Source organism: Perna viridis, chromosome 7 (genome assembly GCF_037379345.1).
Source record: "Perna viridis isolate PV_CMFRI_1.1 ecotype Kerala chromosome 7, ASM3737934v1, whole genome shotgun sequence".
NCBI classification, from domain to species: Eukaryota; Metazoa; Mollusca; class Bivalvia; order Mytilida; family Mytilidae; genus Perna; species Perna viridis.
In genome coordinates, this window is record NC_142451.1 from 7,171,847 (window position 1) to 7,197,452 (window position 25,606).

General features: G+C 34.0%; 1 protein-coding gene across 8 annotated transcripts; it reads right to left on the minus strand.

The window, feature by feature from the left end:
* Positions 1–193: 193 nt before the first annotated feature.
* On the minus strand, positions 194–21,079 carry LOC148611134 (uncharacterized). Of its 8 annotated transcripts, none has more exons than XM_088591296.1 (10): positions 20,566–21,079; positions 15,280–15,294; positions 11,978–12,037; positions 6,522–6,582; positions 6,018–6,089; positions 5,445–5,465; positions 3,255–3,511; positions 2,674–2,878; positions 1,938–2,049; positions 194–853 (listed from the first exon to the last, which is right to left on the minus strand). In XM_088591296.1, exons 1-10 carry the CDS (start codon positions 20,794–20,796, stop codon positions 613–615), a joined length of 1,275 nt encoding a protein of 424 aa, XP_088447422.1. In that variant the 5' UTR covers positions 20,797–21,079; the 3' UTR covers positions 194–612. The 8 variants fall into 8 exon arrangements, with proteins under 8 accessions (XP_088447422.1, XP_088447428.1, XP_088447427.1 ...); XM_088591302.1 differs by lacking the exon at positions 20,566–21,079 and adding an exon at positions 19,094–19,160; XM_088591301.1 differs by lacking the exon at positions 20,566–21,079 and adding an exon at positions 16,134–16,322.
* Between the last annotated feature and the right edge of the window lie 4,527 nt (positions 21,080–25,606).

Sequence of the window (25,606 nt, forward strand, 5' to 3'; positions counted from 1 at the left end):
ACACAAATGTCCTTTCCAATAAAGACTTTTTCAATACACATCAATATTTTATACCCATCTTAATATGATGTATTGTTTATTAAATGATTATTTTTCATTCGTCATGCAATAACCCAACAATTCAGTGTGTTCTTTGAATTTTTATTAATCCAGCCGATCGTACTAACACAGATATCTATAAAAAGACAAAACATTTATTGTAGATTTTTTATTCCAATGTACATGTACATGTATACGTATGTACGATATCCTGTGTCAGGAAGTTAATAATACTGTGCTCGATAGTACATAATACAAATGTGTGTACAGACAAATCCCGAGGTTTTACTGTACACGCCCAATCAAACTGAAGTTAGACGTTCATGTACAATTGTTAAATGCAGTCACTGTAGTGACCGAATGGAACAAATGATGGGTCTAATTTTAATCAGATTGGTAGAATATATCCAGAATCCACAGAAGTTAGATATTAGAAGCATAAACAACTGAACGAAATAAACTTACAAAAAATCAACAACATTGAAAAAAAATGCATTAAACTTTTAGATATATATAAAAAATATCACAGACTTTGTTCTTCTAACATGTCCCATGTCTTAAACAAGACAATTCTTATCCCCAGTCTGGATGAATTACAAAATGGCGTGGTACGGCAGCGTGTGGTCGAGTGTAATGAGAGCTCCAATTTTCTACTACTGGTTCTTTGTATTCTGGTAGATGATGCCACGTGGTATGCATCCAACGGTTGTTTCTAGTAGCAGGCGAAAGTAACCGAATGTGATTGAATTTGCCTTTTCCCTTCGGTGCCATTCTTGGACGGAATTCTTGTTGTGGCTCCGCTCTACCATCACCTCTGTATTGGAAAAAAAAAGAATATATTCATTGTGAAATTGTGAAACAAATTGAAAACAAATTATATGCAAGTTCAGTTTAGAAAGATTTCTTTTAATGTTAGAAATGCTGCAGCATATATCTGTATCATACATGTATATGCATGTATAATCGGAGTAGGAATAACTGTACTTTGTATCAAGACAATTTCATTTTCACTTTGCATGGCCCAAAAATGCAGAATATTTCTAATTCGATATCTCCAGTAAAAAATTCTGAAAGCAAAGTTCTTAGGACATCATAATATACAGATGTCTTACTTGTTTATTCCAAGATTTGGTTAGACAGGCATAAGTACAAATGTTCTTTGTTTGATACAGGCGTTTAACCATGCTGCCCCGTGCAGGTCCAGGTGTCAAAAGAATAGACCCACAGCAGCGCTAAGCTTGTAAAAGGCGACTAAATAGTAATCAGAACCCTGGCCGGGGGCTGGGACGCTTTGCCCACAGAGCAACTGGGTTGTGTGCCCCGGGTGGTGGAATGGGGTACCTCTGGCGTGTTACATGCTGGGGTTGTCACCCTATAATACGGAAAACCTGACCGCAAACCATAGTGGTACATCGTGTTCGGAAGGATGCCACGTTCCTCGCACGTTAAAGAACCCTTATGTGGTATTCTCCCGGAGTAGGAACCATAGGGCTCAGCCACATAAGGCTAAATTGCCCGACCCTACCCACTTCTCCCTATTTCCAGTGGCAATCAAAATTTGTCGACCCCATTATTCTTGTGTCCAACCCCATTTTTCATTTCATCATCACTTCATGTTCATTTTATCATCCATTTCATAATCATCGCCTGAATATAGGTGAAATATTGCTGCTCGGGCATTAAATCCCAGCAATCAATCAATCATTTAACCATGCTTTTAGCCCTGATTATAACCCTATGTTTTATGTCAGGGGTTTAAACACCTGCTTATTACCCTCCGTTTGTTTGGACCTAATGTTTTGAGGAAGGGGTTTGCTACATGATTAATTCTCAGGGTTTGTCCCAGATTTTGAGAAGGCCCTTTGCCCCACGATGCATTACCCATTGTTTTGACTTACTCTTCAAGTGTTTTGATGACTTGTTGAAGTCTCTTTTTCTGGTCTGCTACTGATATGCCCATTAGTTTACTCCCAGCTAATGAATTGAAGAATCGCAATGCAACACGTCTTTCTGAAAACATTAAGAAAAATACTATGCACGGTCATACACTCGCGAGGGTGTATTTTTTTAATTTCCCAGAGCAGTCAATGTGGCCTGATTCGTGAGTTTGATTTTGGCTTTAACATATTGTTTCAAAATTTGTAAGAACAATTATTATGATCCACAAATATACACCAAGTACAACGAATTCACATAAAAAATGACACCACCTCTAGTTCAAGGTTCAGCTTCGCAGTTCTACTTGAAAGAGTTCTTTCAGTTATCAGTGCGTCAAGAAAATAAGAATGGAAATATTCGGAGCTGTTTGAAATAGGATCGATGAATATATGAAAAGTTGTAATGATTCCTATTGAACCAAACAAAATAATATAAAAATACCAAGTGCGGATCCAAGAAAGATGTGAAGGGCGTTCATGCACACCCACTAAAATTCGGAAAGAAATAATTTTGTTTGCACGAATTATTGATATTTTTTCACCAACTCTAACGCTTCACTCAGTCCTAGACGTCTATTTGACTAACCATAACAAATCCCAGATTCGCTATTAGTGGTAAAAACAATGATATGCTAAAACGGGTTTTTCGTGATAAGGGGTGACATTTTGATTTATCATTGAACTTTTATTAAATTACCGTCTTCAGTTGCATTGTCAAGCCATTTGTCCACGGTATCCTTTGCATCAGGCAGTAAAGATTTCCTAAGAGTGTTGTCCAGCTGGTGTTTCTTTTCAGTCATGCGCAAAATTCGCTCTATCACCTTCCGGTCAGCTTGAGGTGCCAATTTGAAATAGTTTTCGGCATTTCGAACTGCGTGTGGTTGCAATGATTTTTGAAATTCCTATGAATAAAATTTACTTGGATATGTTACCGTTATCCATCTGGTTTGAATATACAGTAATTATATATAGTTAACTATTAAATTTTTGATTGGCCAAATAACAACGTCTATAACGGAGAGCGTACATCTTTTTCTAAAGGTTGATAAGCGCCTGCATCAACCTTGGCTTTTTACCGATAATGTACTTAGTGTCCATATCGGGCCTTTCGTCGATTTTGGATGTGGTATACCAGATTGGATTCAACAGTGTATAGACTAAGTGATATAAAGTATAATAATGTCTCATAACTTCATTAACAAATTCAAATGAATATAAAGAATTATTGGCAAAGTCGAAATTGACATAAAAGAAACACTTCAATGTGACTCGAAGTACCTTTCTTATATCTTCCATATTGTTTCGATTTTCTGTTTTGACTTGTCTTTGTTCTAGTTCCTGTACGGCAGATGCTGCTCTCTGCAGTTCTGTTTTGGGGGATGCAAGTTTCAAGTCGGTTCGAGTTCTTTGCATTTTGGGGGCTACTGGTACAGCATTTCTTTGAACTGGACTTCTAAGTGAGGTTGGTATTTTTGTATATTCCCTCTTCAGTCCCGTGGAAGGTGCTTTACCAGATCGTAAATTGATATTTGGCACTGAAATTATTCAAATTATTTCGATTAGAATATCCCTTTTGTGTATATTAAAATAATATCGAGGAGTGCATGTTTCAGTCCAAACCTCGAAATTCACTAAGGATTAAATTGACTGGTACGTCATTTTGCTTTCTTCAATACCTTCCCTTTGACTTATTAAAGATACTTTAGAAATTAGCGCCGTTGCCATAAAATCATGTATTTGATGCACAACTTCAACCTCTCTTCAGGTCTGTCAGTCGTCTGAATATAGCTGAAATATTGCTGCTCGGACGTTAAACCCCAACAATCAATCAATCAGGTCTGTCAAGGTTTTCTGTTAATAGAGCAGTTCTAAATTGTCAGAAACTGTCGACATCAATGACACACCTTGTCAGACTCTGTCATGATTTAGAGCAAACTCTAGATCTGTCATAAGCTGTCATGGGTCGTGACTTTCTGTAACAGGAATTATTCTGTTTAACGTCATTCTGAAGAGTTTCTACCGAGAACAGTCCCTGTCGTCTGAATAACGTTATCTAGAAACATTTTGTTTTATTTTCATTTTTATATTAAAATGGTTAGGTTATTTTTAATCGGACTTGCCACTTGTTCCTAAATCACACCACGCGGAAACGATTTACTGCTCTAGTCACAAGGGCTTGCTCCCACTATCAAATATGCAGCCACACTAGTATACGTTATATGCAGCCACACTAGTATAGGTTATACCTACACTAGTACGGCTGCATATTTGATAGTGGGAGCAAACCCCTGTGCTCTAATGTTCCAATTTGAACAGTTTTCAAGTTAACCGAACTTCCAGCCTAAATGACGTCACGTAGAATACAGCTTATCGTATTTCTTTGTTACGATCCAGGACAGTTTCTCTCATGATCTGTAAGGGAATAAGACAAAGTGTGAAACAATCCAGGACAGCGTCTGTCAGACACTGTCAGGATCGGTAAGGATTTCTGTTCTATCTGCTGTCATATGAAAATTTGCCTGATAGATTCTGACAGAATTTAAGACAGATTAGAAGTAATCGCAGCTGTAAGTATTTTTTCTTGACACCAAGACTTTTCAGTATAAAGTTTTAAGGAGAAAAGAATGCTAGAAAGGATATGTAATCACATCTAGGAACATGTTAATTCTTAGGTACACACTATTAATACAGTGGTAGATCTACTACTAGCAACCTATTCCAGAAATACACAATATCTAAAAAAAGTTTAAACGATTTCGAGCAAGACTGTAGAATAAGAATATATTAAAACAGTATATTCTAGTATAAGTAAGACTGAGATATCCTTTTGAACAATCAGAAGTCAGAACCTTAACACGACTGTCATTCGATGAATCAATGTAGTGCGTGTGGTAAAAAAAAGAAGACACGGTAGGCCTCATGTGTAGCACTTGGCGAAGCTTGGGTGGTCGGAGGGTTGTAACTCCGCTTGGGTGGTCGGAGGGTTGTAACTCCGCTTGTGTCAAATTAGCATAAAAATGAGCAAATAATATAGCCTGGTACTCTATGATATATGAGTCCTCCTTTCTATGATTTTCTGGTTCCACAACTGCTGTGTTATTCCTGAAGACAAGACAAGAACGAAATCTTTTCTTTACACTTTGTTGTAAGATTACGATCGACAGAGCCATTTTTACCCTACTTCATGACAGTTTTTGCAGATTAGATCGACCCAATATTTCAAAATAAGTTCTAAATATCCTACAGACCTACTATAAATCAGTTTAAGAATGATTTTAGTAGAGCCGCTGTTACTGGAACCACGGTTCTTGAATGATACCAATAGACAACTAGAAATGTTCCGTTTTTTGGACATGTTGACAGAAGGTCACACTGTTATTCACAAAGGCTTGTCGATCATCTTGATGCGTCGAATGACAACGGTGTTGAAGAAGAAAATAATAATAAAGTCAGCCTATGAAATCTTACACTTTAGCTCCTCCTTTGTACCTGTAAGGTTTTGATAGTTAAAATGATTAGGTCTTTTGTAGCCATATATTTGAATTTCATAAAACTTGGGAAGCAGACTAACCTTTTTTAAAAGATATTTATTTATTAAATGAAAAATCGTAATCCTGCGTTGGGTTGTATATAAGTTGCTGTGCGTGTTCTAGGATTGACATTTGACAGAAAGGGAAACAGTGTCATGCATATAATTATCGCATAAGTTATATATGTAACAACTTTGCACTTCTTTTCAGTCTTTTGGTTTGTGAATATTTTCTGAAAATATATATAAAATAAAAATCACTGGAATCTAATACCGACTTCGGTATTGGTTCTTTTCTTGGAAATTCAATATTAAACTAAATACAGTTTCTTTTTAGACCACTTCTTTTTAGTCTTAAAATTGCATGACCATAAATCGAGTTACTCATACAAAGTAAAAGGTTGGAATTCCGTTCCTCCATACCCCAACCAAGTCAGAAAATAGCTTGGCAGACAACAAAATCCAATATGCCGACAAAACTCATGACCGTTTTATGTTGGTTTAATACATACACGACATTTGGCGACTAATTCTTTCCGGTGATGGTGGAGTAACAACTTTCTTCACCTCTTCAGGGGTAGTATCTACAAGACAACAACCAAAAGATGTAGTTGCATGCATATCTAGTCTCATGTCCAGAGAAAATAAACATCACTACATCAACTCCACATTTTTTTGTCCAACTTCCCAAAACATCTGAATGTGAAATTCCAACGTTATTGTAATGTTCATGCAGGTTAGGTGACTTCTGTACATGTACCTGTTACAGGTGTTGAATACTCAAAATGTCATTATTTCTAGATTTGTGCAATTAAAATCAGACCAGTCCTTATAATTGTTCCATTCATTCAGTGCGCCACTCCAATTTAAGATGTGTGGTTTTTTTTAAGTTTATAATAGGTATCTTTATTTCGTATGTATGCTTTACAATACACTTTCAGTAAATATAACCGCTTTTTTGTTTATTGGGTGTAGATGCAAAATGACCTTTTCCGACAAACATTTGGATCACTCACCTGGTATTCCAAACTCCTCATCAGACACGTACCTCGGTGGTACGCTCCAACTATGAAACATCTATAAAAGAAAACAACATTTTGTCATCCCCCACTCCCAAAATGTAATATTTCCATTAACAGGGGAACATAAGACGATTTAAATGAATCTCTCCAATTAAATGTTGGAATTAGTGAAGTACATATGTACAAAAGTGAATGAACTGCCGTTATAAGCTCATAAATGCACAGTTTCATCATCAAATGACTAAATAGCTACTGATCTACAATTTAGTATTGACAGACAGAAGGACAGTTAAATGGTTATTCCTAAAACGTCCTAAAAACAAATTTTCTTCCGGGAATATTAAAAAAAAAATCAACATACATGTATAAACATGTTAATAGAGCAGGTAATTCCACGAGCAATAATCGGCTCTTCTTGTTTCGCATTCACGGACTAGTTCCGGTTAGCCAGAGTACGTTAACAGTATATTACGATACACATTGGAATCTCAGTGTTGTACCGAATAAAATCTGTTGATAATAGAACTGATTCGGATCAGATAAGTCATGTTTTACTTCCACTACATATAAAGGCACGTCAAATGCAGACATCATCTGAAGTCCCCCATATTAGAATTAATGGATTCTGAACACATGCTTAACAAGTTCCATTTCTCCAGAGATACAGATAGACAGGCAAGGACCGAATAGATATTCTAATCAGCATTTCATTTCGATAAAGCCGGACAAGAACGTCGCATAAAAAGTGATAAATTCAAAACTGATTGGAAAAGAATTAATTCCACTGAGAATAAAATCTAGAAGCAGTACATCCTCAGACCAAGAGTATTTTTCGAATCTCATATCCTTACAAATAAGCGACACCTTTGTAATTATTTGATTAGTACATTGTGGTTCTTCCGATACAGTTTTACTCACAAACATATCTAACGAAACAATTACAAATAATACAACCGCTTACATATATATATTATAATAATGGCTTTTAGACACTACTGCATGTCTAAACTCCTGTTTGGTACCATTGCAAAGACGGGCGTGCTCGACTTGTTGGTAGTCTTGTGTGTCAGAAATAAGAAAAATGTTAAGAATGGATTTTAACAACAAACATACAAACTTACAAAGAAAATGGAAACGAAATACTCAAGAAAGTACAATCCGAAGTACTACAAAAAAATATTCAACAAACAATAGAAAAAACATGGTCTAAAGCATATATAGCAATATTCCCATCATGCATCAGCTTCAAAACTGTAAGTTTTGAGCAGGTTAATTCATGAAAATATTCACAGACTAGATGAAGCACAACCAATTTGTCGAATTTGACTTTAATGACAGGCCTGTAATTTATTTAGGTTGGAAAAAATTGAATGATGTAGTAAAATGTCGGATTTAAATGGGCTAACATGCATAGTATATATCTGTGTGTACATAGCGACGGAGTTTATTCAAATAAAATAGTGGTATACCAAATAGATAATCGCTACACTTTCGGTAATGCATCCCTAACACTAGTACTGACAAAATATCACTACGACCAGGCGTTAGGCAAAAAAGCTTTTGTCTGCACTTAATTTTGCCAATTTTTAGATAAAATACATCCAGGAGAGGTATATATGATGCTCTAAAACGCTATCCAGGAGCTTGGGGGGGGGGGAGGGGGGGAAGGGGGGGGGCTTCGCATAAATTTGCATACACTTCAATTTGGCCTCAGCTACGTGCCCGACGACTTCTTACACGGTTATTCTATCATCACATTACAATATTCCTTTCGTGTTATACAGCTGAGATATTATCAAATGTAATTAAATGTTTTAAATCGTTCAGGGTTGTTGTATTTTGAGAAGACTGACCCGATCGTAACTAAGCTACAAATGCACTCATAAATAGTTCAAATACTTAAACTGCTCAATATATTAAAGTACTATCAAACTATTAAAAAGTTCTACAGGGTATTTAAACTTAGTTTTACTTTTTGAGGACACCTCAAGTGTGTAAACAATATTTTCACAGTTGATATTTTGTATGTATGATTTGAAATATTTTAGCGATCAGAAATGGTAATAAATTGGATATTTAGAGAAACATACGGCGGTTATCAGATGTTTGTTCAACAGAACAAGTCATCTCTAAGAAGCCATAAAGGTTGAAACAATACTAAGAGCTAAAAAACAAACAAACAAACATATAATTGGTTAAATGAAATGGATTTATCAAGGTATGAACCATTTCATTAACACGAAAAAAACATCCCAAATACATGTACGTCGAGTTTCGTATTCATCTCGATCCTGCCTTGCTTACTTCACCTGAGCACTTTGATTTTGAGTTATAACAGGAAAACATGAAAACAGGATGTGCAGGTACATGTAACAATAAAACAATGGAAAAAGATTACCAAGGCTATAAATAAGTGAACTTAGTGTGCAACCAAATTATTAGAAACGAATTTATAAAGAAAAATACGCTTGTATTTGGCTTTATGCCAGACGGCTTGGTAGAATTTTGTTTTGTGTACTACAGGTTTCTTCAAGATTTATTCCCCTCCGTCATACCTGCTAGTAAAACGGGAGATTTTAAGGCAAATTTCAAATTACAGAGATCGTTCAAAGAATACCAAACCACAGCTAACGATTTACGTACATTATAACAATTATTTATCCAATTGTTGTGATCATATTACAAACAGGAACAGAGGTCAAACAAAATACGTTTGTCAGTCACTGACCAAGGAAAGACTTGCAGATCATAGAACAACACACTTACAGACGTCTTAAACAGTGCGATATCTATTTACAGAAATTACAAAGCTCAAATTAAACCAAAATATAAAAAGACAGCCAAAGAATGTACAATTAACATCAGGAACTAAACAAATCAACAAACAAACAAACTGAACAGATTAAAACACAAAAACAACGCAAGGGACAAACAAAACACAACGCAAAAACACCAAAGAGTACTAACAAAACAAAACACAGAAAAAAACACAAACAATACTATTGACGAACAGATCAAAACACAAACAATACCAGGGACTAACAGAATAAATATAAAAACAAAATCCGGGAGTAAAAACAAACATCATCATTGACTCACAGAACAATGCACATTCAGCACTAAGGCCTAATAGAATAACGTTTCAAACAAAACCCAGGACTAAGTACAAACAACTCCAGGGACCAAAAGAACAACTGCACAAAGAAAGTCCAGGACTAAGAACAATCAACCCCAGGGACCAGTAGAATAACTACACAAACAAAGTCCAGGACTGAGTACAATCAACTCCAGGGACCAATAGAATAACTACACAAAGTCCAGGACTAAGTACAATCAACGCCAGGGACCAGTAGAATAACTACACAAACAAAGTCCAGGACTGAGTACAATCAACTCCAGGGACCAATAGAATAACTACACAAAGTCCAGGACTAAGTACAATCAACGCCAGGGACCAGTAGAATAACTACACAAACAAAGTCCAGGACTAAGAACAATCAATCCCAGGGACCAGTAGAATAACTACACAAACAAAGTCCAGGACTAAGTACAATCAACTCCAGGAACAAATAGAATAACTACACAAACAAAGTCCAGGATTAAGTACAATCAACTCCAGGGACCAATAGAATATCTACACAAATAAAGTCCAGGACACAAGAACAATACCAGGTGCTTAACACATCAAACATTGTGAAAGGCAAGTATATTCTCAACAAAATTCAGTACTATCGAAAAACAATTGAACCAATTTCATTAAGATGTGGTCAAGTAAGCAGAGACCAGGGACCCGGGACGAGGTAACTTTTCAATATTTAGAGGCTCATCTGTCTCCCTGGTACAATAACCATAATGTATGGAAAGTGGACGATTTATGAGGTAAAACAGTTTTTTCTATTTGTCGAAATAAGATAGACAATACGACATTCTGTCTACAATCAATGATTGTTGCTTAAGTATCTGATTCAGTAATCCTTTAAGAAAGCAAACAAAGAATTTAGACGGACAACTGCGAGGAGACCTTCTAGCTGTCGACACAGCCTTAATCAATACCTAATTACACACAGCATATGCACAGTAAAGTCATAAACAAATAAATAAAGAAATAATCAATGGGTTTAAATGCTTAAAACAGATAAAATTGTAATCTCTGCATTACACAAATAATATGCTTACCTTGTGTATTTCCAATGTTTACAAGGGTGAAAGATGGGTAAAAAAACGTTATCTAATGGGTATCTAAGCGACAATACCCCGGACAATTATACAACTTAGAACCGGATTATGAAATACGTCATCCTTTCAATATGTTTAATGGTGTTTAATTGTTCAATGGATGATTGCGCATGTGTTTTTAAAAGCCGATGTCGATTTTGTTATTTTTAAATTAAATGGCTGTCTTTGGATATCATAATCTGTGGTCAATGTCTTCGTGGGCTTATATAATGGTTGAAGTTTAAGTTGTATTTCGGATTACTGCTTATATACACTCAAAGTGTTACATGTACTTGCATTGTACATCTTAAAAGACTTAAGAGACAGTTGAATTAAAAGTTGAATTTGTTTGCATTCAAACCAATATCAAACGTCTCCTTCCTTAAATATGGTTTCCTTTAAAGGGTAAAACACTGATATCCCCTAAAAACATGACTTAAATGTATCAAGTGACTAACAAATGTAAGAGGGCGTCCACACAAAAACCAGGCAGCAGGTGACACATGAAAAATTCTCATCCATGTCATATCGCATATGTATCCTTTCTCAAGGTTGAATGTTGGTTTTTGGTTAAAGAGAAATAAATTACATAGAACGCATTGAAATTCGTTGAAAAGGGAGATAACTCTTTCTTTTTGCACAAAAATTGGTGGCTTTCTTAGGGAACTTTAGAATAATTTTCTGAGCCATCCAATGTCGATTTATAGAAATCTTTGTACTATTGGACGTATATACGATAAAAAACATTACATCTGAACAAACAAATCTGTGGGATAAAATTTACCCTGTGCCATCCATATCATAGCTCCATGGACAGTCTCTTAAGCACACAGAGCACTCATTTTGCTGTCATGCTCTATCGAAAACAGAATAAGAGCTTACACGTGAAGAGGCAAGCATCATGTGTATTTAACGTCTAGAGAAGAGCATTAATACTAACATACTAAAATTAAGAAAGTTAGCCATGCGATACAGGGGTATCATGTTGATTGATACGGGTTTAGCAATTTAGAATTTAACAAAATAAACAAAAACTGCTGTGTTTGATACTAAATGTATGATAAATAACTGTTCTAAGTACACGCAAGTTTTAGTTGTATTATACAACACATCCTCATAGACAGATTACATAATACATAGTAAAGGTATAACTCTGGTAACTTCAGACATATACCCTTAACATGTGGCAATTACATGATTTCTTTTTAACGATTTCCAGATAAAGATATACATACCTGGTTATCATGAGGCTTCAGGAGAACATCAGCTACTGTCTCCCGCTTTCTCTGGAATGGCTGAAAAAGTAAAGTACGAGTTTTATACACTTAAAAGCTTCATAAGCCATTATTCTTATAGTTTTCCCCTTGATTCGAATTAAAGCGTTTAGTACAAAAAATGTATTAAATACAGTCTACTTTATTTGAATCTTCGAGGGTTGTGTCCCTTGATCACTATTTCATGTTTTAAATTCAACAAAAATATTCAGTTAGTATCATTATTGTATCTTTAAACGAGAACGAAAAATCTGAACTCGTTTAGTATGTCTCTTGCGTAATATGTAAAATCTTAATGTAAACAAAACGTTTTAAGTCGAACGATCTTTAAACTCAAGTTATAGTAAACGACATTAAAGACACATAACTTGATCATTTATTGCATAATAGATATAACATTGCTTTGCATAAAAGGAAAATATCGCAGAGCAGGCCTTTGTTTGCTAAGGGTAATCAATTCATATTGATATTAATTAACATTTTGACAACATATTTTCAAAGTGAATGCATAATATCGATTACGTTACTCCAAACCAATGTTTTGGTTACGAGCCTGCCAACATACATGACTGTAAAAAGTTATTTACATTCTAATTCCCCTTCATAATTGACTATGAAAAAAAAACAGTGATGACCTCGTAAGTTAGCCTTTTCCTTTTGAGTATTAACTGATTATCCGATTTCACTTTAAATGAATGTACAGTAACATGGACATTTATGCTAATATTTAAAGTGGGTGACAGCTGTCACGCTCATGGTTTTGATAAGGCTGTTGAAATGGAAAAGCTTTTTTTCTAGTTCCATTTAACTATTACAGATTCTTGTTTTATAATTGACACGATATTGTGATCAAAGACAGACGTCAGACTTAAAACAATCAGACAGGACAAAACAGCAATAAGATTCAAATGCCCTTTAATAACTCGTGTAAAACATGATAGACGATGCATAAAAAATCTTCGGTCAGTATTATTGGATAAGTGACTTCGGTTTCCAGTAACACCAACTTTAGAATCTTAATTAATCATGTGATAATTTACGTACATGTATGTGTAAACGTACGAAACGTATGATCACATTTCTTTGGGGTCGAAATTTATGTTAAATACTCAAGTTCACAAATTCTGATAGAATAGTTCCAAAATCGGTAGAGTTCACCAACAGGTTCTCCATACAATAAGTGAATTGTTATAGGGACTACCAGCACACTGATATAACATTTACGCAAATGCATTTTTCAGACGCTTGCAAACCTGCATTAGTGAGATTTCTATTAATCAATGTACTATACATTTAATATCATTAACATTGGAATTATGATGATGGCATGGATGACAATAATTAAGATAAAAATGATAGTACAGCATATGTAAATTGTGACGATAAACTAAGCTAATATTTGCCTTCAATATAAATGCATTGTTTTTTCTATTTGGTGTGACAAGCGGACATTTCTTTTCAATTCACTTATACATTTGCTGAAATAAAATCAATAATGAAAACAGACGACGACGATGATGAAGCATAATGGTGGTGATATTATATGCTTCTTACCTCTGATTCAAACAACCGAACCATTCTCTTCAATGAAGACACAAGGGATACTGTAAATTCCCCTATCTACATGTATTCTTAATCTTAATATCCTATCTATATAATCCTAGTTCTGATTACGTGCAACGTTGACTCTCCATAGGAATTAATTCGCATACACCCAACGACGTCCAAAAAACCCCAAACCAAAAAATGCAACGCTTGAAAGATCTTCAACGGATTGTGCATATAGAGTTTCCATCCATTAAAAACCTCAGCGTCATTACATACCAATTTATATATCTAATGTCAACCTTGTATTGAAATCATACAGTTTAAAGTCATTATTCAGTGGCTTAAACACAAACATTCAAGTTCCAAAAATCACTTTGGTATACAAATGCTGTGATTTTAGAGACACGAATATGTCATAAACATGAAATTCATAATTGAAGGTTAAATATGATTAAACCAGAGATCATTATGTGTGATAATATAAATGTTTATTTTGAATATCCTCGAAAAGTATAGTTTAATTATGGCAAATACAGTTGAAATCTAGTTAACTACATTTATGTTCTAATGAAACAAGAGGTGAAAATAATCTTAGTAATGGAAGATTATGTTTAACATTCAACCATAAAACATATCATCAACACCAAATTCAGGCAAATACAACTGGCTTTAAATAACCACTATGTATACTCTACTTCTGATCCATTCCACGAAACACGAATTATTACAAAAATGGGCCCCTTAAATGTATTGCAACTTCCTTCAAAGTCAGGACATAGAATCCACCTTTATTCGTTTGAGGTAGAACATGTACTCAAATATACCCTGACTTAGGAAGATGGTATTTCATTTGTTCATTAAGTCGCACCATGGATGTATTCTAAATATTACATAAAGATAATATAATACAATATATCCCATCACAGTCATTTCTTTAAAATAGTGCATCTGAAACATTCCCATGTAAACGTTATACTTTTTATCATGACAACAGTTTTAGCCAGGAGCCCAGATGAACTTTTCTGCGGATTTTTTTAAAACATCTAATGATTCTTTTTTTCTAAAACCCTGTTTTATACATTTGCTATAATTCAAAGACAAAGTGGTACCGTAAATAAAAAAAAATCTTTGCATGTGTTACGATTGTCATTGACGAACATGCATGAAAATATCAAAGAGTTCTCATGCAGCAATGCACACGATGTACAACCTGGCCGAATTAAGCATGAACTTCCTGTTTATTTCATGTAGAATAACCTATATTGTAAATTATCCTGGCAGTATATTGTTATTTAATGTGATATTTAAATTCAGTGTCAGATTAGGTTCAGTTGAGTATTGAATGGTACTGAAAATTGATTTTTAAATGTTATGTATGCGAAACATAATTTGTACAACGGAAATTTATGCTTAATCCGATACAGTTGTATAACATGTAACGTGGAAAATAAGACGAAAAGCATGAAACATGCAGTATAAAATGCATTTAAAATTAATGTTGAGCTAATGGCTCTATAGCACGAAGTCATTCAGCTAGATGGACAGTAAAAATATCAAAAGTATTCTCGAGTACGATTGCTATAGCTTTTTAATAAATAAAAGAGTGAAAATGAATGAGTTGATGTATTCATTGCTGATAGCATTATAGTATTGCATAGTTGTGATGAATATATATAGCATATGGCATGTAAATGCGAGCCTGCTACTATACTCACTAATTTTGCAGCATCCTGTAACGAAACATGTTTACTTTACTTTATAATCCGAGAGTTGTATTCAGTATAATGTCCATTTAAAATACAGTTTACGGATCGGGGGGGGGGGGGTGTCGGGCGAGGAAGTGAGGATTCCGGATGTCTCGGAATCCTTTTTGCCTGGAAAAATTTTTGTTAAATTCGTGGGAAATATGGCCAAAATAGCAGGGAACCCTCCTATTTTCTGGAATCCTTTCCCTTTAAAAATTTCTGGATCCGCCTCTGGTTGAAATACTAAAAAAACAGTTATTCAGTATACGTCACGATGCTTGCTTTGGGGAAAACTTCGGCAATGCTCCTCACCTTTCATTGAAACAATAATGATCCTACAAACGAATTGTACGCAGATAGGGAAAATCATATTTTTTCTGATACTTCGCCCTTTTAACCACTCTTGGGTTGACACATACAAAAAATATTACATCACTGAAAATTAGAGTTTTTATGCAGAAACGCCTAGTGTTGAAGGTAGTGGTATATTAGAGATAACTATGTTCTGTTACAACATTGACATATTACAGAAAGTCTTTGTAAATTTAGAAACTTATAATGTAGTCAACGAAAAGGATGAATAACATGTACGGTAAAAAAGGTAGAAAATGGTGCTTAAGAAGTACATATGTACACGTATCTGGCGCTGTAAAGAATTGAGAGAGAGAGAGAGAGAGAGAGAGAGAGAGAGAGAGAGACTTTAATTTAAAAACTAAAAAATGGCAAAAAAAAAAAAAATACAACACATTTTCATAGATTCTAGGTTCATTTCTTATTTACTTGCATATATTTTTTTTCAAATCTCTATTAGTATGCCTACTTACTGTATAGCTAAGCTCTGGTATTGGAGGTAGTTTAGTTATTCCAGCCATTATAAACAACAATTGCACATGACTACAAACTATATTTACACACTGGAGATTTTATGTCCAAAGTTATAAAGAAAAACTAAATAAGGATATCATTGGGAAGTGCAAGACATGCACAACCCTACTCGTTCTGCCCAATTAGCTTTTTGTTCGGAGAAAAGATTTGTCAATTTAATCAGCTATAAATTAAACGAAAGATTTGAGTTTAGTCCATATCTTTGTAGTCAAGATTAAAAGCTTGGGCAAACTTTTTAAGGGTATAGAAAAGAATAGGCTATGAATGAAATCAAAACCGTTTAATCGTCTTACAGTGATTCACGTGCTCATTAATCAGTGCTGTGTATTAGTACTTTGACAGATTGGTATGTACCAAATTATGGATCAGTGACAAAGATCGGAAACGGGACTGGGTTGCATGCTTAATAATGTATTTTTCGTTTCTCACGCAAAAATGCATTAGAATATATGTTATATTTATGATATTTACTACACGATAGTAGTTTACTCCAATTAAAGAAAGGCAGAACTTGGTTATTATACTTGCATTTTATATTTCTATTTTTAATTATTCTACCAGTACTGGCGAAGAGTTATAAAGAATAATTATACTTAACTGACTAAAATATACCGGCGGACAGTTTTTACACTCGCTGACTGTATAAGTACTAGTCCACATAAAATTCAGACACGTCCTATAGAAGAAGTGATTCATGGTAAAGAAAAACCCACTAAACAAATGATGCTTTTTCAGTCTACATAGGGTATACTATCACATAACATCAATCTTTTCTGCATTCAGATCTGTACTTTTTAGAAAACATACATTCATCTCCAACTAAAATCAACCAAAGCCAAATCAAGAACGATCGACTCTTTCAAATTTCATGTACAATCTATATAATATTTATCACAAAAGTGCAACAACCAAATAAAAAACTAAGACTGATTATGTGATCAGTAACTATTTCTGTTTCTGAACAAGAAATAAAACAGAATTCGGTGGGTTTTTGAAATGCGTGAATCACATTCTGCGTGATTTATAAAAAAGACTGCTACATAAAGTCGGAAATTGTTTTTTTATGTTTAGTCCGTATTAATTATGAAATCATTTTGGGCTGCTTGAAAATAATATTTGATAGCTTATATATGTTTTAAAGAGTTTTGTGCAACTGATTTCCAATATGTAAAGTGTTGTGTTTTCTGATAACTGGTCTGGAAATTGTTCTTCGATTAGGAATAGTTGTCGTTCTTTTCCAAGCTACTAACCAAAGTTTCTTCTTAATAGATCAATTCTTTCAAAGTCTTTAATGAAATTACAAAACCATGGCTTTCTAACATTGAGCAAAAACAGGCATAGCATTAACCTTTTGAATCCACCTTTTCCAGCTTTCCAAAATACCTGCGCCTGCATGGCAATATTAGCTTGTTAGCCACATTGTCAGCTCTTATGGTTGAAGACGGAAATGAGAATAAAACGAACGCCGTATTTTAAATTTAATTTAAAAAAAAAAGAGATTTTGAGATAAGTGATCTGCATTGTTTTATTATTATTGACTAAGAGGACAAATTACCGAATTAACTGTTCTGTCAATTTTACACATGGTTAATTCCTTCATTTTTGACAGTTTTGAAGTAAATCCATTGAAATTATTCGAAGTTTTGGGTCAAGAAAGGTCAACCGAATAAATTGAACTTTTTGATATTTAAATGTCATGACCAATTGTAAATGCCACTTAAACACATGTAGAATTGACGTATTAACTAAAGACCGATTATAAGATAATACACACGTAACAGAAGCAAGTCATTTGACTAAATCAAAGTTGGAACCATATTCAAAAATCGATAATTAAAGAAACATAAGAAGTAAAGAAATCGAAAACAAATATTAAGTAAGTAACAAAAGAAAATAAACAGAGAAATAAAAAGGAAACAAACAACAGCAACAAAAAAATACACAATCAAACAAACAACAAAAACAAACAAACAAGTAAACAAAGCAGACAAAAAATAACAACAAAACATAAGGGAAAAAAACAAACTCAATAAACGATAAAAATATGAAAACAGAGAAGCAAAACAAACCCCAAAATAATTGAATGTATGGACAATGTTACCGGGAAAGATAAACACTCTGGTAATTTTATCTTCTCATACACGTATAACACCAGATGAGAAGCTCATGTCATACAGAGCGAAGATTAGGAGATCTCACGGAGAAAATAGACTCCTTAGCAAGAAAACATTACGAGGCTTGACGTTACATCCCCGGGGTTACATCACTTCGATCAAAGACTGATTACAAAAATGTTCGCAGAATTTCGAAAGCATTTGAAAAGCATACAAAACACAATCGAGCAAGAGCGAATTTGGTGTCATCACATTAAATTGACTCGAAAAATTGACGATAAAGTTTTTTTTTCATGGTATTAATATGGGTTCACTCTTGTGTTTTTTTTTTTATCCTAGATGATTTCGAAATGAAGGTCATGATTTGAGACAAGCTTGGTTGTTTATCTCAAGCTCCACTCAGAAAATCATTTAATCTTTTAAATTGAAATTAGGACTTGCTCAAAACCGTTTTTTATTTAGAAAAAAAGTTACAAACCTTAATTATGAAATAAAAAAGTTACTTATTTCTGAATTTGTTTTCTTTCTACGGTTCTTTTAATAAATCAAGTATAATAATTCTAAACAAGGTTGCGGAGAAAAATAAATTGGAAAAAAACAAGATGTGACAAAAAAGTAGGAATCAAACAAAATTTGCGCAGATACCAATAAAATGTTCATTAGGTTAAAATCAAAATATCTTTATTTTTGGGAGGGGTAAAATGAGAATGTGAAAAAAGGAGAGACGAGCGTCTAATATCATGTTTCATACTTGCGGAGATCTGATAATGTGAATAGATACTGACCGAAAAATTCATGATTTATATCAACGCCATTAATCCATTTCCACCAATTTACAGAACATCCGATATTCCCTTTTCTTTCCAATTATGTGAGCAAATGTTTGAAAAACGTCAATACACGTCTGACGGTAATAGCTTGTTTGTCAAAAAAGTTTGTCGAACAAAGCTTTCTATATTAATAATCGAATTAATATAAAAGAATTATTTTATTACATAATTTCAAAAGTCTGAAAAGCCTCTTGAATATTGTCTAACATTTAATACTCAATACCGTTAGAAATGGATCTAATTTATGAATAGATTTCAGTTAAATTTGTCAGTAGTGTCAGGGGCGATGAGAAAGTAAACAGACGTTGAGGAGCACAATTTCACTCTAAAGATGTCACCGTAACAACACGTTATTCAAAATCACTTTACAGTATCTAGTAGTGTTTTTTTTTTGTCACCCTTGACAAACAAAGAGCATCGGTGGTCTAGAGACAGCACGTTCATCTAGAGTTCCTAAGGTTATAGCATTGATTACGCTAAAGATTTGAATTAACTTCATTGCTCCGATAACTCTAAAGATTCCTTGTATCTCTGTTGAGCTTCGTTGATAATATTACTTTTGCAAACACAGAACCTACAATGTAGGTGACTTATTTTCGTGAATTGTGTGGTTGGATCAAACTACAAGTAGTTAAATTACTATCTGAACGAAACGTATTTTTTGTCGATGAGATACTGAAATGAAATCGACGAACGTGATAATTTAGAAAAAAAAAAAAAAAAAAAAAAAAAAAGAACACGAGAATTGATATCCACGTATGATTATTCATTCAAAGTGTTTTATGGTTCAATGAGGGTTTAAAGCACAAATGTGATTACACTCAGTCAAATGCCTTATCAGAAGTGATCAAAATAGGACTATAACCGTGATCTATTCTTTCAAATACATAATTAACAAATAAAAAGTATCCGCTTTTTAAGATATTGCATCCTAAACACTCAGCTGTCATCTGTAAGGAATGCACTTCTAGTAAATGGCAGTTTATTTAGGGAATATATCGGATTACACCACACGTGAGCATCAAGCACCCTTTGTCAATCTTATGGATACGGAACGTATTTTTTCTTAAATTTTTTTTTGGCAAAATCATCTTCCTTGAAAAAAAGGCAAATCAATATTCAGGAAAAAGGATCGCTTAAGATTACAAGTTAATGTTTTGTTCCGCCTCCCAAGTAAAATTTAAACATTATCTAACGATTTGATTAGGAACATATTTTGAACTCAAAATACTAATTAAATCATTGAATAAACAAATGTTATACTAATTCCATGCACATCTTCAGTACAAGAACTATTTAGTCCATTTGGAGATCAGCATTCAGTGATCAGTCCAAATGCAGTAACCATTATGACACTGAGGCTTGTCGAAAGCTACTTTTTTAAAGTGTACTTATTTGAATTTTCTATAATCTACAAATATACCTACCGTATCGTCATAATCGGGTTCATGCTCTTTGAAATCCTTAATAAAGAAATCCTGTGTTGTCACAGACATATACTTATTGTATGACCTCTGTGACCCTGCTGATGCTGGAAGCAGATTACTGCTGTCATCATACACAGCGCGTAGCTGTCGTGCCACGTAGTTTCCAGAAGGCAGCGGGTCTGGGATTATGTGTGGATGTTCCTCCACTTTCAATATGTCTACCGCCGTCATAATGCGGATGCTGGAACTGAGTTTTCGTTAATTCAGTCACTCCATTGGTTTGATCCTGAGGGCTTGTTCCAGTGAAGGCTCATGGGAAAGTCATTAGGATTAATCAATGTTTGAAACACTTGTAAAACTTAATTACACTATGAAGGTTGTCAATAGGTATTTTAACTCTTATTAATCTCATAAATATTTGGTTTCTTAAGCTTTAACAATCGACATGGTATAATCTTTCCCAAAAGTTGTAATAATCTCTTCGTTGTTGGTCCACTAACTTAGTCCTGTTGGCAACGCCAACATAAGGATCATCATATAAATTGTTACACTCTTTGAGGACGTAGATGCAATAATTAAAATCCAATTAAAGCATTGAAGGTACGTTGGAGGAAGATGGACCTAAAATAGTTCATTAAAATTTCAATAAAGCTATAACATTTCTACAAAAGGCGTACATTTTTTAAATAACTTAGTTTTGGAAAAAAAAATATTAATAAAACGCACGAATTTCAATGAATGTCAAATGCGAAACCCATTTGGTCCCCTTGTTTTTTTCGGCATTGATTTTGATAAATAACTGATTTGCAGATTAATGCTTTATAAACATTAAATATTAGCATATGTTTTTATCAGATATGTTTATCGTGACACTTCTATTGTCATGCGAGGGTATCGGTAATTCAAACCCAGTAATGGGTATCACTGTTAGATAAACCCCGGTCTCCCATTCAGCCCTTAGATACCAATGTTTCTACCAGTCACCTGCATCGTTACATTTGTAACAATCTTAAATGACTAATGATATTTACATAATTCAAAAGCAAAGAGTTTTTCTTTGGTTTAGGGATGCATACACTTTATTTAATTCACCAACAATTTAACGAATCATTAATTTTGATTATTTTTCATGACCCTTTAAATTTGTACTTAATAAGACAGTACAATGTATAAGTTTCATCTCTAAAAGAGTAAGAATGGATTTCTTTCCTAAATTATTCATGACGAAGTATTAATTCAGAAATTGTATATCTGAAGAATTTTGCATACTTCTAAGAAGACCTTGAAAATAATAAAAACAAATCAAGCATAGTCTACATTTTCTTGTTCATCTAACAAAATGAATAATAATATTTATGCAACAGTCGTCGTAACATCAAATTCTATTGATTAATCAAGGAAACCAAGATTTTAGCGGAAACTAAAAGAATGTTATCCAGGGACAAAGCTCAGACATGGGGAACAGATATACACAACAAAGAAAATAAAATAACCAAAATAATACTTACAGAGTAACAAAATTAAATGAGCAACTCTGACTCCACAAAAAAGAATGGACCAAGTGCACAGGTAGGGTAAGCATTCTCTATTTTTTTAGAAAAACCCGCCGAGTTGCACATAAACAAGTCTAGGGAAGAAGAAAGAGGAAAGAAAAGCTATGACACGAAGAACAATTGTTTTCATTGTGCAGATGTATACACCACAACGATCCACGAGTTCATGATGACAACCATAAAACTTCTATAGTGATGACTTTATCTTGTAGCTATAAAACCCTGTTTTAGAAGCTTAATTGTAAGAAGTCTAGTGCGATACAAAGTCTGCGTATTTACGGCAAGCTCTGGCATAAAGTATAAGTTGAGATATGAAAACTCCATAGAATAATGGCGTGTTCGAATATCAATTTAGCATCTGTCTTCTTCATTGTTGTTACCACTACAGACACTGTGAAGTCAGCCTCATATCTTGACCTACAGTTAGAAATCGATGGTAAAGGAAAACTATTGACCAAATTTTACGACAAACGTGATGACTTTTCATTCAGAATTGTCAACTTTCCTTTCATCTGTGGCAACATCCCATCGGCACCTGCGTATGGAGTGTTCATATCACAACTCATACGTTTTGCCAGAGCTTGCTGAAACTACGCAGACGTTTTGTATCGCGCTAGAACTCTAACAAATAGGCTTCTGGAACAGGGTTATGTTGCTACAAGATTGAAGTAATCACTACAGAAGTTTTAATGTCGTCATCATGAACTCGTGGATAGTTATGGTGTATCCATCTGCACCATGAAAACTGATTTATTCAACGGGTCATAGTTTTCCTTTCCTCGTTTGTCTACCCCGGTCTTGACTTTTTATGAGCAACTCGGCGGGTGTTTCTAGAAAAGCAGAGGACGCTTACCCTACCGGTGCACCTGGTCCATGCTCCCAGTTTTTAGTGGATTCCGAGTTGCTCATTTGCCTTTATTACTTTGTATGTATGATTTTAGTTACTTTATGTTCTTTGTTGTGTATGTCTGTTTTCCATGTCTGGTCTTAGTCCCTGGATTACATTCTTTTGATTACCACTATAACCTTGGTTCCCTTGATTACTCTTACCAGTAGATGCAACTCTAAATATTCATTATAATTTTGATTTACGCTACACTAAATATTAATTTACAGATATATTTGACGGGTGTATAAAAATAGAAAAAAATGTATTGACGATTTATTGTTGTAATCGTTGGAGTTATGTGTTTATGCCGACTTGATAAACTCACGAGAGTTGCTGCTATAAACTCTGTTTGCACTCATCACATAAATGATTACAGAGCTTTTATCTCCTTAATAGCATATTGACAACCCATTTAACTACCCATCAAGAAGTACACTATTATCAATTAAAAGAATACACACAGAAACTGAATATCAAATTAACAACCCGGACTCCAATAAACACTGGCAGTGTGGACCAGGTGCATCGGTAGGGTACGCGTCCACTGCTTAAGAAAAAAAAGCCGAATGGCTCTTATTATGTCAAGGACCGGTATTTCATCTCTAAATGATTAATTAAAACGCAAAATTACTTTAAGGACACCACAAGAGTCCAACCAATTTCTATATGAATACTCTATGCACCAAAACGAATTCCTTGACGCGTATTCTGTACAAAACCCTTTCAGGTTACAGATTGAAATTATGTCATTGCTAAGACATTTTGTTACGCACACTCCTGACAGTCTATAGAAAGAAACAAATTGATGTTAACGTCACGTATGTAACACAGCCAATCACGCATGTCAAAGTGGAGGCGCATTCCTGACAAAATCATTTGGAGTATGGAATATACGAACAATATTCCAATATGCCTATCTCTATTTCTAATTGGTTTCATTACTAATTTGTTTGATGCTTTATTTTGATGTAAATGTGATATGTCTAGATCCATTAACTCAGACAAACAGAATTGACATATCATGTTATTATTGTGGTCATCATGAGTAACTTGATTATTTTGTGGCAAAGACTGATTACTCTTTTTATTGCAGGTAGTTTCGACCTTTGGATTAAACGATATTTATGGTAAGCACGATTACTTATGTACTATTCGTTACCGAACATGCATTAGTCTTATTTTTTCATGACATATTAATATTTGGGATTTTCAAATTATAATATACTAGTATTATATAGGGCATCGCTTATTCTTTTTATTTCAAAACAAAAAAGCATGAAGTTTCACATAATATTATATTCTAGTTTGCCAATTTTGTTCTTTGCATTTCACCCACGTTATACACAAACTTTATTATTGACATATGCTCCCAAATTTGCTTCCTACAATATTTGAAATAGCGACTCCAACATGGTAGGAAGGAAAAAAAACCAACTAATACACATATGTATAGTGGCAAATCTTTTGAATAATTTAAAAAAAAAGAAAAATATAATTGGTAGTCATTTGTACCATATATCTGATTGTTTTTTTTTTCGTATTTGTAGTATTTAATTCTACATGTTTTAATATATACCTAACTTATATTTTTTCTCGTTAATATCTTGAACAAGGGTAAAAAATTTACGACGTTGTCGAATGCAATCTGGTTTAATACAAGGCGAAGATCGACAAATTTTCTTTGTACAGTAATTGTTAAAACTTGTAACGGAAATATGATATGAAACAAAATTAATTCTGCTTGTAAATTGTTTGATCAATATGTAATAATAGCTGTGGCAGTTACCTTTTGAATATTAAGTATCAATCTCTGTAAGTATAATGCAGCAGATGAAACATAACATGAAATAAATAACGGTTTGAGTTGACTATTTGTACAACTAACCCAAGGAATGAAGACAAAATATGCCATATGATTTAATTAAAATATGTTATAATTTAATTAAAATGCACTGTGAATGCACATTTTGAGGGCAGATAACTATGTCAATAACCTCAATTTTATTACATTCCCCCAAAATTCCCAAACATATTCAGTGATGCAGAGATGAAATAGTAGTCGTTTAAAAAATTAATGAAAACACTTTATTGAGAGAAAACATATGATCAGATGGGAGGTTTTTTAAGAGCATCTTTCGGGTTTTTCTAGAAAAGCAGAGGACGCTTACTCTACCGGTGAAGTGCACGTCAATATACCAAAGTCAGTGTCTTGTAGCTTTACAGATAAAACAATTACATTCGGTGTACGTTCACTATTACATTTGTACTTAAATTCAAGCACTGCATGAAAGAGCGAAACAGAAACCAGTGGAAAAAAATATTTGAAAAAACACTCAGGTTTAACAACGCAATGAATCACACAAGCGTCTGGGATATTTCAAAGCAATGCCTAAACATTAGTAACAAACCATTTTCCAACTCCTGCAATATATTAAGTTAAACTCAGCTGTTTGACCTTTGCCACGACAGGTTACCCTATATAACGGACATGTCAGTGTATTATCAAAGTAAAGTGCCAGTTTTTTTTTTAATTCAGTGTTTTTTTACTCTACACTTTCAATAGAAGAACCTTAAATTTTTCATTTACCCTTTTGAAATC

Excerpts from the sequence above, each read along its gene's own strand:
- LOC148611134 (XM_088591296.1), bottom strand. The coding sequence starts at position 20,796 with ATGACGGCGGTAGACATATTGAAAGTGGAGGAACATCCACACATAATC. Across the intron at positions 6,583-11,977 it reads TGAAGCCTCATGATAACCAG|ATGTTTCATAGTTGGAGCGT; the intron begins GTATGTATATCT and ends TTTCTTTTATAG. Across the intron at positions 5,466-6,017 it reads AATTAGTCGCCAAATGTCGT|GTACAAAGGAGGAGCTAAAG; the intron begins GTATGTATTAAA and ends AAAACCTTACAG.